This window comes from Lutjanus erythropterus, chromosome 23 (genome assembly GCF_056507025.1).
Source record: "Lutjanus erythropterus isolate fLutEry1 chromosome 23, fLutEry1.hap2, whole genome shotgun sequence".
NCBI classification, from domain to species: Eukaryota; Metazoa; Chordata; class Actinopteri; order Lutjaniformes; family Lutjanidae; genus Lutjanus; species Lutjanus erythropterus.
This window is the reverse complement of record NC_139339.1, coordinates 2220768-2236693: the sequence shown is the minus strand read 5'-3', so window position 1 is coordinate 2236693 and position 15926 is coordinate 2220768. Positions and strand designations below refer to the sequence as shown.

The 15926-nt window shown below is 38.3% G+C and overlaps 3 protein-coding genes across 3 annotated transcripts; 2 read left to right on the top strand and 1 right to left on the bottom strand.

The window, feature by feature from the left end:
• The first annotated feature begins 152 nt into the window (after positions 1–152).
• LOC146305280 (uncharacterized) lies at positions 153–2724 on the top strand. The gene is made up of 5 exons (XM_084713070.1): positions 153–222; positions 313–372; positions 604–867; positions 2330–2575; positions 2708–2724. The coding sequence occupies exons 1-5, from the start codon at positions 192–194 to the stop codon at positions 2722–2724; spliced, it is 618 nt and encodes a 205-aa protein (XP_084569196.1). The 5' UTR covers positions 153–191.
• A 5282-nt stretch (positions 2725–8006) lies between these two features.
• On the bottom strand, positions 8007–10583 carry LOC146305279 (butyrophilin-like protein 10; the record flags this gene model as incomplete). The annotated part of the gene is made up of 6 exons (XM_084713069.1): positions 8007–8033; positions 8177–8293; positions 8689–8766; positions 9224–9345; positions 9769–10062; positions 10238–10583. Coding segments are annotated over 6 exons (984 nt in total), but the record flags the coding sequence as incomplete, so codon positions are not given.
• Positions 10584–12180: 1597 nt separating this feature from the next.
• On the top strand, positions 12181–14420 carry LOC146305278 (low affinity immunoglobulin gamma Fc region receptor II-like). The gene is made up of 5 exons (XM_084712909.1): positions 12181–12235; positions 12337–12381; positions 12591–12845; positions 13839–14084; positions 14275–14420. Exons 1-5 carry the CDS (start codon positions 12181–12183, stop codon positions 14418–14420), a joined length of 747 nt encoding a protein of 248 aa, XP_084569035.1.
• Positions 14421–15926: the final 1506 nt, after the last annotated feature.

Genomic DNA, 15926 nt, shown 5'->3' with positions numbered 1-15926 from the left:
TCTGTCCCATGATAGAAAACGTTTGGACAGCTGAGCGAGCGCCTTTAACTGACAGACTGTTGAAGCAACCGTGAGTCTGGCCCAAATTTAGCATCAACCTCAGAACTAAACTGAACAGGAAGAGGAAGTTCTCACTCATATACTTAAGTTGTATTTCCGTCTGAAGCTGAGACAGTCAGCTGCAAGACAACATGGAGGTCACAGCTCTCTGCTTCAGACTGTGTGAGTACTGACTCTCAGGTTTTCTTCTTTTGTTCTAATCAATCAAACCATGTATGTCTGATATTCAACTCTGCTCATTTGTTCATCCAGTGATGCTTGAATTCACTCTGCTTGGGGCTCAAGTTCAGGACAGTTACACTCAGACAAGTGGTAAGATACAAAATCAAATCCTAAAGATACCTTTTAAATTCATCTTCGTCTCAGTGATGTGATCTAGATTACTACAATTTTGTTTAATGTTTTAGTTTGTGAAAGGTTCAGTTTAAATGTTGATGTTGCTAGCAGATACCAGAATGTATCTTACTGTAGACATCATCACACACATTATTCCAGTTCTGAATGTTTCTTTTGGGACAACAGCGTTTCTTTTTTTGGTTTCAGATGCAGATTTTCTTCGCATCACTCCAAACAGACTGCAGCACTTTCAATACTCCTCTGTTTTTTTTCGCTGTGGGGGGTTTGATGGCTCAACTCGACTGAGAGTTATCAAGAATAGTCAGGAATCTGATCCAGCATGTGTTATGAAGAGGACATCAACAGGGTCTTTGTGCACCATTGAAAGAGCCTATACAGGACACAGTGGAGAATACTGGTGTGAGAACGACGGAGGACAAAGAAGCAACAGTGTCAACATCACTATCACTGGTAGGTTTAAGATTCATTATTCAACAGTTAGTTCTGACCAAGTTATTTGATTGGATGAGAGATATTTCATGAGTGTTGATATCGAGTACAACATCACTGAGACTTTTAACTAATGTGTCACTCCACTTTACAGTGTTCTTATAAACATTAGCCTACAATAATGTTACAATGACTAACAGATAGAGACAGTAGAGATAGGAGGAGACAGAAGGCGTCTTGTACATGATTCAGGGATTATTACTGTGGCATCGCTGTCACAGTTTTTAATCTGATAAAGTACAGAGAGTAGGATTGTTAAGGTTTCGATTCCACTGTCGAAAACCAAATACTGAGTGCCAGTGTGGAAATACCACGGGCAGGACAGCAAGACGGCTGTCCTTCACCAGTTCATCAAGATTTCAAATCGGTCTTCCAAATCCAAACGCAGAAAAGCCAACCCAGGTTTTCAGGCAAAACCTCAATCAAACACTAAAGAGCCCCAAGAGCCCATAGATTCCCAGGAAGAAGCCCCCAAAACCCCCTGAGTCCTCTCCTCTCGGGCTTTTAATACTCTCCCACCCAGTGTTTCTTCAACCAACCCATGTTGACTTCCAGATATGGAAAAACAAATGATAAAACATTTTTATTGGCTAGTTTGTGAATATCTGTGTCAAAGTTGTAATGAAGTATCTGAACTCTTCAAACAGAACATCTTGAGGAAAAACACATTTTTTCTCTCTAACACTGGCAGACAAAGACAGTTTTGACAGTTCTGCTTCTTGGCCTCACATGACCTCACATGTGCAGAGTGTCAGTCAGAGGTGCAAACCACAGCGCTTGAGTTCAGACCCCAGCGGCCCCACAGTTTCACGCAGTTTTCCTTCAGAGTGCTATGAAACAAAAGGTTATTGCCAGGTCACTGTCACAAAGCTGACATACGGTGAATAAAACTATTTGTAAAACTGTCAGAGATATTCAGGAACAAGTCATGCTGCATTTCTGCTTTTTAGAATACCAGCACAGCAATTCAAGCAGCCTTTGTTTATTTGCTTTTGTTAAGAAGGGAAAATACCCTTATATGCATATTTACTACCATTGTTATGAAATGATTTGCATAAATATATACATGGCTTATACAGATTAATTATTTGATCGATTCCTGAACAGATTTTACAGTCAGCAGATGGATTTAGCTTTTGAAATCATGCTAACGTCACATAACTGTTATCATAAAATCTTGTGGTTGGTACAGTTGCTTTCAGACCACAAACAGAGTACACCAGTAATCCCTCTCATGTGATATTGGTTAAATAAAAGTTTTTGCTTGAAATTCATGAGCTCATCCTCTGAAACTGAGATAAAATGATGTAGATAATAGAGAGCCAGAAGTTCAAATGAAAGTGATATCAGTCTTCCCATCCAACTCCCACAGATTAGAATATTAGTTTCATCACCTTAAACCATTAAAATCTTTGTTTTTCAGATGGTTCAGTGATTCTGGACAGTCCTGTCCTCCCTGTGACGGAGGGCAATGATGTGACTCTGTGCTGCAGACAGAAGGCAACGTCCTCCAACCTCACAGCTCATTTCTATAAAGATGGCGTCATCATTGGGACCAGTTCCACAGGACAGCTGGCTGTTCACAGTGTTTCCAGGTCTGATGAAGGTTTCTACAAGTGCAGCATCGTTGGTGTTGGAGAATCACCAGAGAGCTGGTTGGCTGTAAGAGGTAAAGCTCTGCGCTGTCTTAAGATTAAATTAAAATTATTTGTAGGCTTCAAGATTTGCTCACCACTTCGTTATTGAGCAGAACAGATAAGCACAACATATCTGTCATTGGTGTGTTAATGCCCCACTCCAGGAAGAGAGTCAGGATGAGAGCAGAGCTGTCCTGGCTTGGACCTGGGAGAGGAGCATCATTGTCGACCCACTGATTTTTCACCAGCCCACATCCTTCTTCTCAAACCCCAACATAACAAATTCAAAAGCAGTCTACAGCACAAGAAAACAAACATCCAAACTCATGAGACACAGAGTATTGCTCTTCATAAAGCCTCATGCACACCGCTTCAACGTGTAGAGACGTGCACAGCTCGACAGGCCTGCAGCAACCGGTTACAGTTACTAATCTATGATTGAACAGTTACTGTTTGGAGGCGGGGCTTAGTGAAGGGTCAATTGCCTGAAACCTATGAGACTGTGTCCTGATCTTTTAAAAAATGTTGTGGAGAGAGAGAGAGCAAAAAAAATGTCAGTCATCCCATCTAATTCCCAAGAGAGCAGACAAGTGTATTCTATCAAATTTCAGAATAAAGCTATAAGGTCTTTGTTTTTCAGCTGGTCCCTTGGTCCTGGACAGTCCTGTCCTCCCTGTGAAGGAGGGAAACAACGTGACTCTGCTCTGCAGAAACAAAATGACTTCCTCCAACCTCACAGCTGATTTCTATAAAGATGGCCTCCTCATGGGGAGCAGCTCTACAGGAGAGATGATCATCCACAGTGTCTCTAAGTCTGATGAAGGACTCTACAAGTGTCTCATCTCTGATGGAGGAGAATCACCAGAGAGCTGGTTGGCTGTCAGAGGTAAGACATAGCTTTCTGTGTCAGAGTAATACTTTGGAGACGACCTGTACGTCCATATTGTTACAGCAAATATGTTCTCTTGTCTTTGCAGCTCCTCACAGAGACACTTGTCCCTCCTCAGATCACTTCTTTTATGTTCTCCTCCTCTTGAGGACAGTTTTCACCATCCTGATGGTGCCTCTGCTGCTGCTGCTGGTGGGACTGTTGCACTGTGGGAAACTCACAGTTACATACAAATAACTCACACTCATGTGTTCACGACAAAGGTAGTTTGGTCATAAACATAATATCTCATCTTTGTTTGTCATCTTGGCTTCTGGTTGGGGAAAATATAAAAAAATATACAAGTTAAAAGACAATCACTGAGATTTGGTTTTACATTACATCTACTATTGTTTTTAAAATTATTCACGTTGGAGGTTCGGTGTTAAACGTCTCTGTATTTCATGCTTGCAGCAGCTGTTAGACTTTCTCACAGGGAGAAAATGTTACAAACCACAGAGGTTCTGCCTGCTGCATAATTATTTTTAAAAAGCCAGTCGTCAGTTTTCTCAGTCGGCTGATATGACGCTCTGCATTTTATTTTAGATTGTACAGACGCTGGTGATAATTTGAGCTTCTCAGACACAAACCACACGAGAAACTGTATGTATCTGTGTAGACGAGGCGTTCAGGAGGCTCAGTAGAAACAACAACAGAAACACCAGCAACCAACAACATAAATAGAGTCTCTGTCTACAAGTAAAGAGTTAGAAAGTGTGGGAACCTCTGCTGACTCTTTGGGCTCTGTCTTACACCTGGTGCACAGCAGATGTGTCCGTGGTGCAGGTGGCTTCGATATCTCACATGGCTGCAGACGTCATTTATGTCACATGCAAATGAAGATGCAACCAAGTCTGTGCAGCCGTGGGTGGGAGGTCTAAAAATGTGGCCAGTTGTGCCTGATGTTTTGTGCACAGCATGTTGTAGTCTGAACCACTTGTTCCTTAGACCAACTAAAACCTGGTAGAAGTGCAAAGTCTGTGGTGCAGTAGATCCATCAACACAAGACGGTCAACAGCTTACCTGACTGAAACAAACACATCTGTAGCCTCAAGTTTAATTAGCGAGGTGACCTTTGACCTTTGACCACCAAAAGTTTATCAGTTCATCCAAGAGTCTAAGATATATTTTAACCAAGTTTGAAGACGAAATCTTGAGTTTTGACTATAGCTCAGAACTCAAAAATCAATAGCAGTTAGTTACCTTGAATGTTTGAATTGTCTCAACTTTTTAGTTTTACAGTGTAGCTCAGCTGGTAGAGTCTGTTCCTCATGAACTGAGGTTTACAGCAGCGGCTCAGGTTGAATTTCAGCATGTATCAATGACTTTTCATGTTTTTATTACAGAAAATGGAGCAAAAAATCTTAAATTGACAACATAAATTGAATTACAGACAATACAAAATACAGAAAAGCAAAATACATCTACACTGTTAATTATGACAAAATCAACCTTTACAAAACCACTGAGCCAGAAACTCTGTCCAGAAGAAAACTGTGACATGACTGCTGTAAATGTTGATTTATTTTTCACCTCAAAGGACAAAAACGTAAAATATTCAGTCCATCATTTAGTGACAAAATACAAGCTGTCAACTTGCACAAACTCACATTATATCAAGTTATATTTATTTTACACTTTATAACAGTTCAGTGTTTGAAATTTCAGAATGATGTTTTGATGCAATAATGAAGAGTTTTTTTCTGTATAATATTGTGTACAGTAGCTATAAAACAAATGCAGCTTCACAAATAAAAAAAAAACACATTTCAGACAAAACATGGTCTTATTTTGTTGATCCCAGATGGAAAAGTGATGTGACTTCATGTTTACTGCATTACTACATTATGTGCACTGCATTTCAGTGTTGAAGATGAAACAATGTCCCAGCTGGTGTTACTGTCTGCTTCTGCAAATTCAGGAGCTTTGGTTGCATCCTGCTCAGAGGAAGAAAATAATCACAAGTTTGTTCTTTGAGACTAACTCTGCACACAACACCACACAGCTCTGTCTGTAGCTGCTGGGGCTCCCTAACTCTTCTTCTTCTCCTCTGTGAGCTTCTCAACCTGATGAAAGAGAAGATAAAGACAGAAGATGAGACCTTTTCTCTTATTATCTTAAGTATGCGAGTAAAATAAAAAAAAAGACATGACAGGAAGGTGATCCATGTTTTGATTTGTGCTGCATTTTAACTGAAGTATAACAAAGAGGTGAACTAGTCCTGTTGAAGAAGATTAATGGTTTTAGTTTAGTTTTTCAAGTGATGACTGTCAAAGAGGAGTGTGTGTGTGTGTGTGTGTGTGTGTGTGTGTGTGTGTGTTTATTTGTTTAATTTCTTAGTGTTATAAAACTGCTCCATACTTAATTATGTGTTTTCAACACATGTTAAGTTAACGTCAAACAGAATAGTTCCCACTTGAATCATTTAATGCTTTGAGGTCAGAAGAGAAGAAGTAAAGCCAAAGTCAACAAAACCCAACAGATTCAATTTAATCCTACTTAAAACACTTTACCTTACCTAGTCAACTAAAAACAATGTGGGTGTGAACAAATATCAATAAAAGATGAACATCTTTTTCTTGGTCTTCACCTCTTTTTGTAGCTGCTGAGTCTTCTGCTTCTCCTCTGTGAGCTTCATCATGGGAGAGAAAATAAAGACAGAAGATGAAATATACATTTTAATATGCTTTAATAAAATAGAACAAATATTGTGAGATTTGAGACTCAAAACAAATAGTTGAAAACAAAAATTAATATCATATAAAAGATGAACCTCTTTGTTCTTTATCTCCAGCTCTGTTTGCAGTTTCTGCTTCTCGTTCTCTCTCCTCATCTTCTCCTCTGTCAGTTTAAAGACCTGAGAGGAGTTTTATCTGGATGTGTCTGTCTTTTCTTTTGGACTTAAATATGGACACAGTTTTATATATATGGGACTTGGAAGAGTTGGGAGGTGGTGCACAATAAAAACACATTCAGGTGTTACTTTCTGTGTAAAGTGAGATTCTTTAACACCAGTGTTCTGTATGAAGTTGGTTCTGGAGGCCCTGGACTCTTTAACAGCTCACAAAAACATTATTAGAGGACCAGTGTGAAGGATTTAGTGTCATCTAGTGTTAAGTTTGTAGATTACAGCAAACTTAAATCACTTATTTCACCCTCCCCTTCCAAGTGTGCAGGATTAAATCACTGTGCAGGATCTCATATTGGTGACTGAATTTGAGGCATTTAAAGGATTATATATTATTACATATAGAGCATGTTTTTGTTTTATATTAAAAAAAACAAACAAAAAACAAACAAACAATGACTTCAGTTTAATTTTTCTATTTGAATAAGCTTTAGATAAAATCAAATAGGTGGGTGGATATAAAAATTATTATGAATAAAAGATGAACCTCTTTTATCTTTTTGTCCAGCTCTGTTTGCAGCTCCTTCTCTCTCCTCTTCCTCTTTTCTGTGAGCTTCATGATGAAAGAGAAAATAAAGACAGAAGATCAGTGAACTTTTTTCTTATTAAAGTGAGAACAAACAACAAGACATGACAGGAAGGAACTCCAGGGTCTGATTTGTTCAGCATTTTAATTCAAGTATAAGAGAGAGCTGAACTCTTCATGTTAAAGGGACAGTTCACCCCAAAATCAAAGCTACATATTTTAACCCTGGCCTTTAGTGATATTTATCCATCTGTACTGTTTTGGTGTGAGCTGCAGAGTTTTGGAGATATCAGCTGAACACATGTCTGTCTTCTCTCCAGTATAATGAAACTAAATTATATTAGTCCTGTGGAGATCAAGGTATTCACAGACTTTGTAGGAACTACTTTCTGTCTGCAGGAGAATTAACTGTAAGAACTTGAGAATCTACTTTCTTTCAAATAGAAACTCTAATAGAAGAAAACTAGCAGTGTTCTTTACAGGGACAGTCTGTCCTTACAGTCTTTTCTCTGATAACAGCTGCCTGCTGCTGCAGAAATCATGTCAAGGCCCATATGACTATATCCTTTCCTGCACCACCTGTGAACTTCTCACTGCACTACTTAACACTGATTTGACACTGATACAGTGACACATTGGATTTGACATTTTATATTTGATCTGAACAACAGGAGGAAATGTGATTTTACATCTGTTCTCAGTCAGTGATGCTTTGACTGTAGATTTTCAAAACAGGTTGATTACTGTGTTTACATCTGAGAACCAGCAGAATGTGACAAACACAGCTCAGACTGAACTGATACACATTTGTATTAACTGTTGGAATCTACTTTGCAGAATCAGAAATTTTTTCTCATGAGGGTGTGTGAGGCTGAACATAAGGATTGGACCAAACATCCTTCTGTAAACACTCAGTAACTTCTTCTTCTTCCTTTTGACAGAATGTTATGTTCACACACCATCTATGGACGGACAAACTACAGTGTCTCCTTAACAAGGCTTAAAAGCCTGAGGACATAATTCAGGGCTGATTATAAATATTCATCTTGAGTAACAGACAATACTGAAACTCCAACACAACCAACCAATGACATAACTTTATCACTCACATTTATGGATCTGGCCCTGCTTCACCAGAAAATTCACAAAAATTAGATTTAAAAAATGAGACTTCACTTTTTTCCAGTGGTAACAGCACAGCACTGACAGTGGCACATTGTGTGGATGTATGTGTGTGTGTGTTGTGTGTTTGTGTCTCTGTGAGTGTATACCTCTGTCTTAAGATGGCTGTTCTCTTCATTCTTTCTGTTCAGTTGAAGACGAGTCTCTTCCAGCTCGTCATTAGTCTTTTTCAGCTGACTCTTAATTACTTCATTTGTGTTCTCGAGCTGACAGACAGACAGATGTTGATTCAGCAGTGACAGACTGACACAAAACCTGAGACTGTTTCTCAGTTTTCAAAACTAAAATAATTTAGGTTATGTAAAGAAAAAAATCAGTTATCTCAACAAAAGATCGGTAGTTGGTAAAACTTTTTCAAAACTTGAAAGTTTGAGTTGGGCTTGAAGGAGAGGGGCTAAGAAGCTGCATGTGGCTCTGGAGCCACATGTTGCTGACCCCCAAACCAAGACACTGATGAGATGCTAAACTAACACACAAATTAATAACAGTCTGGGAAAGAATTGCCACTTAAAACATGAAAATTAACTAAAGATGATACAGAACAGTGACAAGCGAGTAGTAAGCTAGAAAGAATTTTCTTATATAAAACACAAAGATGAACCTGTTTCTTCACCTTATTCTCAGCCTCCTCTCTCCTCTGCAGCTCCTCATTGAACAACTTGTTTGGATTCCACGAGAGCTGAGAAGAAACAGAGAAGAAGAGAGATTAGGTCTAAAACAATGAGTCTAATTTGAACTGTGGTTATTGGATCAGCTGTGAAAACATTATTATCTGTGGAGGTTTGGAACAAACTCCTGTTTTAGTCGTTTTATGGAGTGAAGATCAACCTTCATGTTATTTGTCTCCACTTGCAGCCTGTTTTCACTCCTAACATGTTAAAGACAGCAGCCTGGTCAGTGTCATTATATTCTGTTTGGACGTCCTGTCAGCTTTTACTGTGATGTAGGTGAATTCTCAGTTCTGATTGGCTGCAGGGTGTCCATCAGTTCCTGATCATCTACACCCTTTAATGTGCAGCCAATGAGTAACCATAGCAACATGGACACAGTCAACTTCATTCATTGCATTTATCCATATTTTATTTTTGATTTTTTTTTTTTATTTTCATGCAGGAAATCAATTTCTTGTTTCTTACAGGTTTGCTCTTCTTTTGTTTTTTGACCTTATTGACAACCTTCACTCCCACAGTTTCATCTCTTGTCAGTGGCGTTGTCACTCTGTCTTCTTCAGTTTCATCTCTGTGGCTTCTCCTGGTCTCTGTATAAAACAGAATTAATATATAAAAGACTTAGATGACCCAATATGTGTTTTATCAACACAGAACTGGTAAAAATCTGACACTCTGATCAAATGAAATTCACATAATTCATATCACTACTCCTCCATAAAACTGGGAGAATAACTTGACATTTACAAAACACTGCAAATAAGTTGTGACTTACTGATTATTTGTCTCCATTTACACACAGAAAAGAAAACTGCAAAAATAAAAACGCTGCAAAAAGTCAAAAGAACAACCAAAATATTAATGATGGGAGCAGAAGAACTGGACTGGACCTCAAAGAAATCATCTGAAATGATAAAACAGAGTAACATGGTATTTATAGAAAGTTAGATCTCAGCTATTAGAGACAAAATCAGTGATCACGCCAAATAAAATATGAAACATTTTATTTTTACCTGAAATGTAGATCTGTGTCTCTCTGGTCTGGTTGATGTCCTTCTGTTGGACTCTACAGGTGAAGTTGTTTCTGTGTCTCTCCTCCACAGTCACTCTGCTACTGACAGTATAGAGGTAATCAGGACCTCTGACTGTCTCTGTAGGTCCAGCAGAGAGGACGTGTCCCTCACCGTCCAGCCACGACACCTCAGGCTCTAAATACCAGCCTTCAGACTCACAGTGTAGAACTACACTTCCTCTGTTTCTGTCAGTCCCTGTTAAATTGATGACAGGTGAGGAGGCAGTCCCTGATACTGAACAAAAGAGACAAATTTAAACAATTAAACAATTTAAACAATAATTAAACAAATAATCTCCAAATTATCAAAAATATGAGAGGTTTAAGACTTGTGCAGTTGAAAAGCTAAAACTTCTAAAAAATCAAATCAGGTTATTAAATCTGTTACCTACACCATACTGTATACTTACCAACAACAAGTTCAACAGATGATAGTTTATTCAGTAGAGGAATGCCACAGTCATATGTTCCCTGATCAGAAAGTTGTACTTTGGAGAGTTTCAGTGAAATGTTTCCGTGCTTCAGTTCTTTGATGAACAGTGACGTTCTTCCTCTGTAGGATGGATTCTTTACATATACAAGGTCCTGACCAGAACGGTGCACATAAACAAATTTCGGGTCTAGGTTAGATCTCGTCCACTCCAACGTCTCTTTAGTAACATCCATCGCAGGGTTCAGGTGACAAGGCAAGATGATGTCATCGTCAACTCCTGCCACTATTGGCTGAGGTGGACCAATTAATTGAAACTCACCTGTAAAGAAAAAGAAAAAGTCTAATTTGTACAAAACAACAGTTATATTTAAGTCTCTGGTTCTATTTAAGCAACTTCAATCATTTGGGTAAAGTTAGTCAAAGGTTATCAATTCAGCTGATGAATATGATCGCAATTAATTTACCTCTACAAGAGCATGTTAGTAGAAGATGGAAAACCAAAACACGAAGTGTCCTGAGCTGAGATTGAGGGGACAGTCTGTCTTCATGATGAAACATTGCAAAGATCTGAAAATAAACCAGTGATACAGTGTATGAAAAACAAATACAGCTTTTGAATTGTATTTAGAACAGAAGTTGAAACATGTAGAACAGGTAAAAATAAAATAACATACCTGTTGTGTGACGTGTTGGTTTATCAGACCGCTCGGTCAAAGTCTGTAAGTCAAAGAAAAGGTTTGATCATAACTTCCTCTGGTTTGTCAGTTGTTCTTTTCTCCATCAGATCTGGGTTGAACCGGCAGCCAGATCACCAGTAAATTAAAAATATTATAGGCACCATGGCTGTGTCGAAGTCTAAAGCTGGAGAAAGTAAAAAAAACATAAATCCGTAAAACACGATCTATCTGCTTTCCTACGCTCACTCCTTTGTGGCTTTGTGAACAGTTGGACTTTGATCCTGCTTGTAATAGTATAAAATATTATCATGCTCTTATGGCGTCTTATCAAGTTTGGAAAAGGGGAGTAGTCTTGAGGTAATTGTTCGATCTGTTATCTTACTGCAGGGGGCAGAACAGGACTTCTGTTTCAGGTTCTTGCTGATTGAAGCTGAACAGTAAACCTCAGATTTTACACTGAAAGCAGAAACTCCTCAAGAATTATTTCTTACTGTAAAACCTGCTTGTTAGGGAATTTTTTCCAAACTTAGGTCTCATACATCAGCGTACACTGGATCAAAGTAAGGCTTTGAGGTCATTGACAGGCCTGCACTAAATCTTTACAGTGAGAGACACTGTCTGTCCTTGAGACAGTAGATGCAGTTGTCCTGCACCCTGATAGTGTCGCTATGGCAGCTAAGGTAAGAGAAGTGTTTGCCTCTGTCTCTGAACGGAGCAGAGGTAACTGTAATCAGGGATTGAATATCACTGACCCTGAAAAATGTGAGGAAAGGCTTCTGAGCTGAGCCTCAGAACTTATACATTTATATTTCCCTTGTTTGAATTCGTAGACCAATAGACTGATTCTATATGCAGCAGATGTGTCGGTCTGACCTCATTTAGTCGTAGATTATTTATGGTATAATCTGTGAAGGTTTAAAGATATTCACCAGAGGACCAAAACTCCAGAATTAAAGAGACATCTTACACTTTCTCTACTGATGTATGGGTCACAGATAAAAATTCACATACAGACAAACAACCCTGTACGTCACAACTTATTTAAACAAGTTCACTCTCAGTCATGAAGGTCATGATATTTCTAGATGCACTAAGTCAAGGGCTGCTGGTCTTCTTAACCCTGAAACCACAGGGCTACACCATGCTGCTGTGTGTTGAGTCTGGCCTCAGCTTTTGTCTCAACATCAGAAAGATGAACAGGAAGAGGAAGTTTTGAGTTATACCTCAGCTGCCTCTCAGTCCGATGTTCAGTCGGCAGGAAGACAAGATGGAGGCTGCAGCTCTCTGCTTCAGACTGTGTGAGTCTCATGTTTCTTTCTTTTTTACATTTGATATGTTCATGTATATTTACAGTAAATGAGTCCATGTGGTTGACAGTTTTTTTCTTTTGTCTTTCCAGGGATGCTTGTGTTTGTTCTGCTGAGTGCACATGTTGAGAACAGAGGTACGTAGCACTTATTTAGACTTCTTCATACGTACTTTGATGCAGTTAACACTGTTTTTACATTACAGGTGATCTAAACTAGGTGATTGTTGAAGTTCTTGTTTTAAAAAAAAATATTTTAACTTGTTTCATTTTAATATCCACATTCAGAAGAAGTTAAGTATAAAGAATAAAGTTTTCTCTTCTTTCTCTCTGTCTTTCTTTCTCAGATGCAGCGTTGCGTCTCGTTCCAAACAGACTGCAGGTCTTTGAATATGAGCCAGTCTTTTTTCAGTGTGAGGGTCCTGATGGCTCCACTCAGCTGAGAGGGATCAGGAGAACCGGAGACTTCATTACAGCAAGTGGTGAGAGGACGTCAGTGATGTTTGGCACCATTCAAAGAGCCTATCCAGCCGACAGTGGAGAATACTGGTGTGAGACTGAAGGAGGCGAGAGAAGCAACAGTGTCAACATCACTGTCACTGGTAAGTTTAAAAAAAAGTTTCTTGAAAGCAGTGACATTATCTCCTGAAATTGCAAAAACTTTTCAATGTCAGTTCAATTGAATTCAGTATGAAGACAAGATATTCAATGTACAAACTGATTAACACTTTGTAAATATACAATCATTTTGAGTTTGATGCCTGCAACATGTTCCAAAGTTCACCACTGTGATTCATTATTTTTTCTTTTAACACTCAGTCAGTGTTCGTTAACTGAGACACTAATTCTTGAAGTTTTGAAAGTGAAATTCTTTCTCATTTTTTCTTGATATACGACTTCAGCTGCTCAACAGTTCGGGATCTCTGTTGTTGTATTTTGTGCTTCATGATGGACCACACATTTTCAATGGGAGACAGGTCTGGAGGTCTGCAGCCAGGTCAGTCTAGAACCTGAATACTAAAGCACACTGTTGGAACATGTATACAGTGTGTGTTGGCATTGCCTCTCTGAAAAAGATGTCTGTACAGCAACAAATGTTGCTCCAAATCCTGTATTTACCTTTCAGCATCAATGTGACCTTCACAGATGTGACACAGTGCCATGAGCACTAACACACCAACGTACCATCACAGCTGCTGTCTGTTGAAATTCAAGCTGGTAACAATCTGGATGATCCTTTTGAGCCTTTTGAGGACGACCCTTTAATATCTGATCACCATTTACCAAGAATGTTCAACAGGTGTTGTTTGAACATTCTACAACTTTCCCAGTCTTTCTATCTTTTTGTATCATGTTGTGGGCATTAAATTAATAATGAGTGTATATTTACAAAAAACAATAAAGTTAATCAGTTTGAACACTAAATTGAAAACTGGTTAAAAAAAAGAGTTGCACATCATTGCATTCTGTTTTTATTTGTATTCTACACAACATTTTTTGATGTGGGCTTCTAAACAGACAGCCAAAACAAGAGATTTAAGTGGTATAAATTTTCCAATCAAACTTGATCAGATTGATCAACCTTTCTTCCTCAGTTGGTTCTGTGATCCTGGACAGTCCTGTCCTCCCTGTGATGGAGGGCAGCAATGTGACTCTGCACTGCAGAAACAAAATGACTTCCTCCAACCTCACAGCTGATTTCTATAAAGATGGCATCCTCATGGGGAGCAGCTCTACAGGAGAGATGATCATCCACAGTGTCTCTAAGTTTGATGAAGGACTCTACAAGTGTCTCATCTCTGATGGACGAGAATCCCCAGAGAGCTGGTTGGCTGTTAGAGGTAAGACAATGCTCTATTTAAGATTAAAATAGCCATTCAGTTTTCAATTAGTTTATTCTTTTGCACTTATTTAAATCCAGAAAATGTAACCTAATCAAATACATTTATATGAGAGTGTTGCAACAGCAGCCTTTAGAGACGACCTGTATGTCCATACTGTTACACCTGATATATTCTTTTGTCTTTGCAGCTCGTCACAGAGACACTTGTCCCTGCTCAGATCACTTCTTTTATGTTCTTCTTTTGAGGACAGTTTTCACCATCGTTCTTGTGCCTCTGCTGCTGCTGCTGGTGGGACTGTTGCACTGTGGGAAACTACCAGTTACACACAAATAACTCTCATGAGTCCAAGTGAAACTGGTTTGGTTTGTTAATTAAGCAGCGAACATCACAAAATTCTTGCAGTCTGAAAGAATATCAAGATTTTTACATTTCATTTCAACATGTTTTTACCTTTGTTCAGGTTGGGTGTAAGTTGTCAGACTTCTTTTTATTACATTTTTAAGCTCATGGTGGCTGTTAAACTTTCTCACAGGCAGAAAATGTTAAAAACCACAGAGATACTGACAGTTGCATCAAGTATATTTAAAAGGCGAGGTGTCGGTTTTCTCAGTCAGTATACTGTACATTGTTCTGTGTTTTATTTCAAAATATACAGATGCTGATGATAATTTGAGCTCCTCATGTCTCACACAAACCACATGAGAACGTGCAAGTATGCATGTAGAAGAGGCGTTCAGGAGGCTCTGTCGAAAACAACCAAAAAAAGCACCAGAAACCAACAATGTTAATCGAAACTCAGACAAGTCAAGTGTTTGTAAATCAGAAACAGCACAAATAGTGAAAGAATATAGATAATGAACATAGAGTGGATGATTATGTTCAGTATATGAATGTGTACATGTCTATATACAGTATATACAGTGTAAAGAATTTATATTGACACTGATAGTAATAACAGTTGTAGCATTGTCACTATGAGCATGTTAGCATGCTGACATTAGCATTTGCTCAAGTACAGCCTCACAGAGCAGCTAGCATGACTGTAGAACAGTGGTTCCCAACCTGTGGGTCAAAACCCCCACAAGGGGCCTGAACATGTTTTTTTTCTTAATGTATACCTAAAGTTCATATTTACTCATATATATAGTCATTGCTCTGTACATAGATAAGTTTTTTATGACCTGATGTCCCTGTTAGGCATCAGTGTCCTCATATGTAGGTGTAAGGTCAGGTCTACGGTCCCCATAAACCTTGACTCCAATTATTTATTATTCTTGTATGATCATGTCAGTGGAAAACTACTCATGTGTGTTTTTCATACTGAGAAGTTAAACTCCACAATAGGAGGATCTTAACTGGGTATAAAAAAGGTTTCCAAGAGTTTCTATTCAGGGTGTTGCTGGTTAGACCAGAACTAAGTTTGTTGTATCTGTCTGTGGTTACAGTAAATCTCTTTCTCACTGGATTTTCACACATCAGGTGTGTTTTTCTTTCTGTTTTTTTTAAATTATTATTATTATTATTTTATTTTATTATTTTTTTTCTCAATCTTTTCAGTTAGGTTTTCAGCTGATGTAATACATGTTTTTGACTAACTAGTGACTTTTGGCCCATCTGAAGGTTTTTTTTTTTTCCAACAACAACAGGATGCATAATTTTGACAGTTTTTAGATTTTCCTCAAATGTATTTTTGTTGTTATTGTTGTTATGAGGAAATGTGTGATTACACCTGTTTACCATGATTTCTTTTATTTTTAATATTTAAATAAGTATGTTAAATACACAGAATTGCGTCGTGTTTATATGGATAGAAAATCTGTAAATAAAGCACGTATGAGT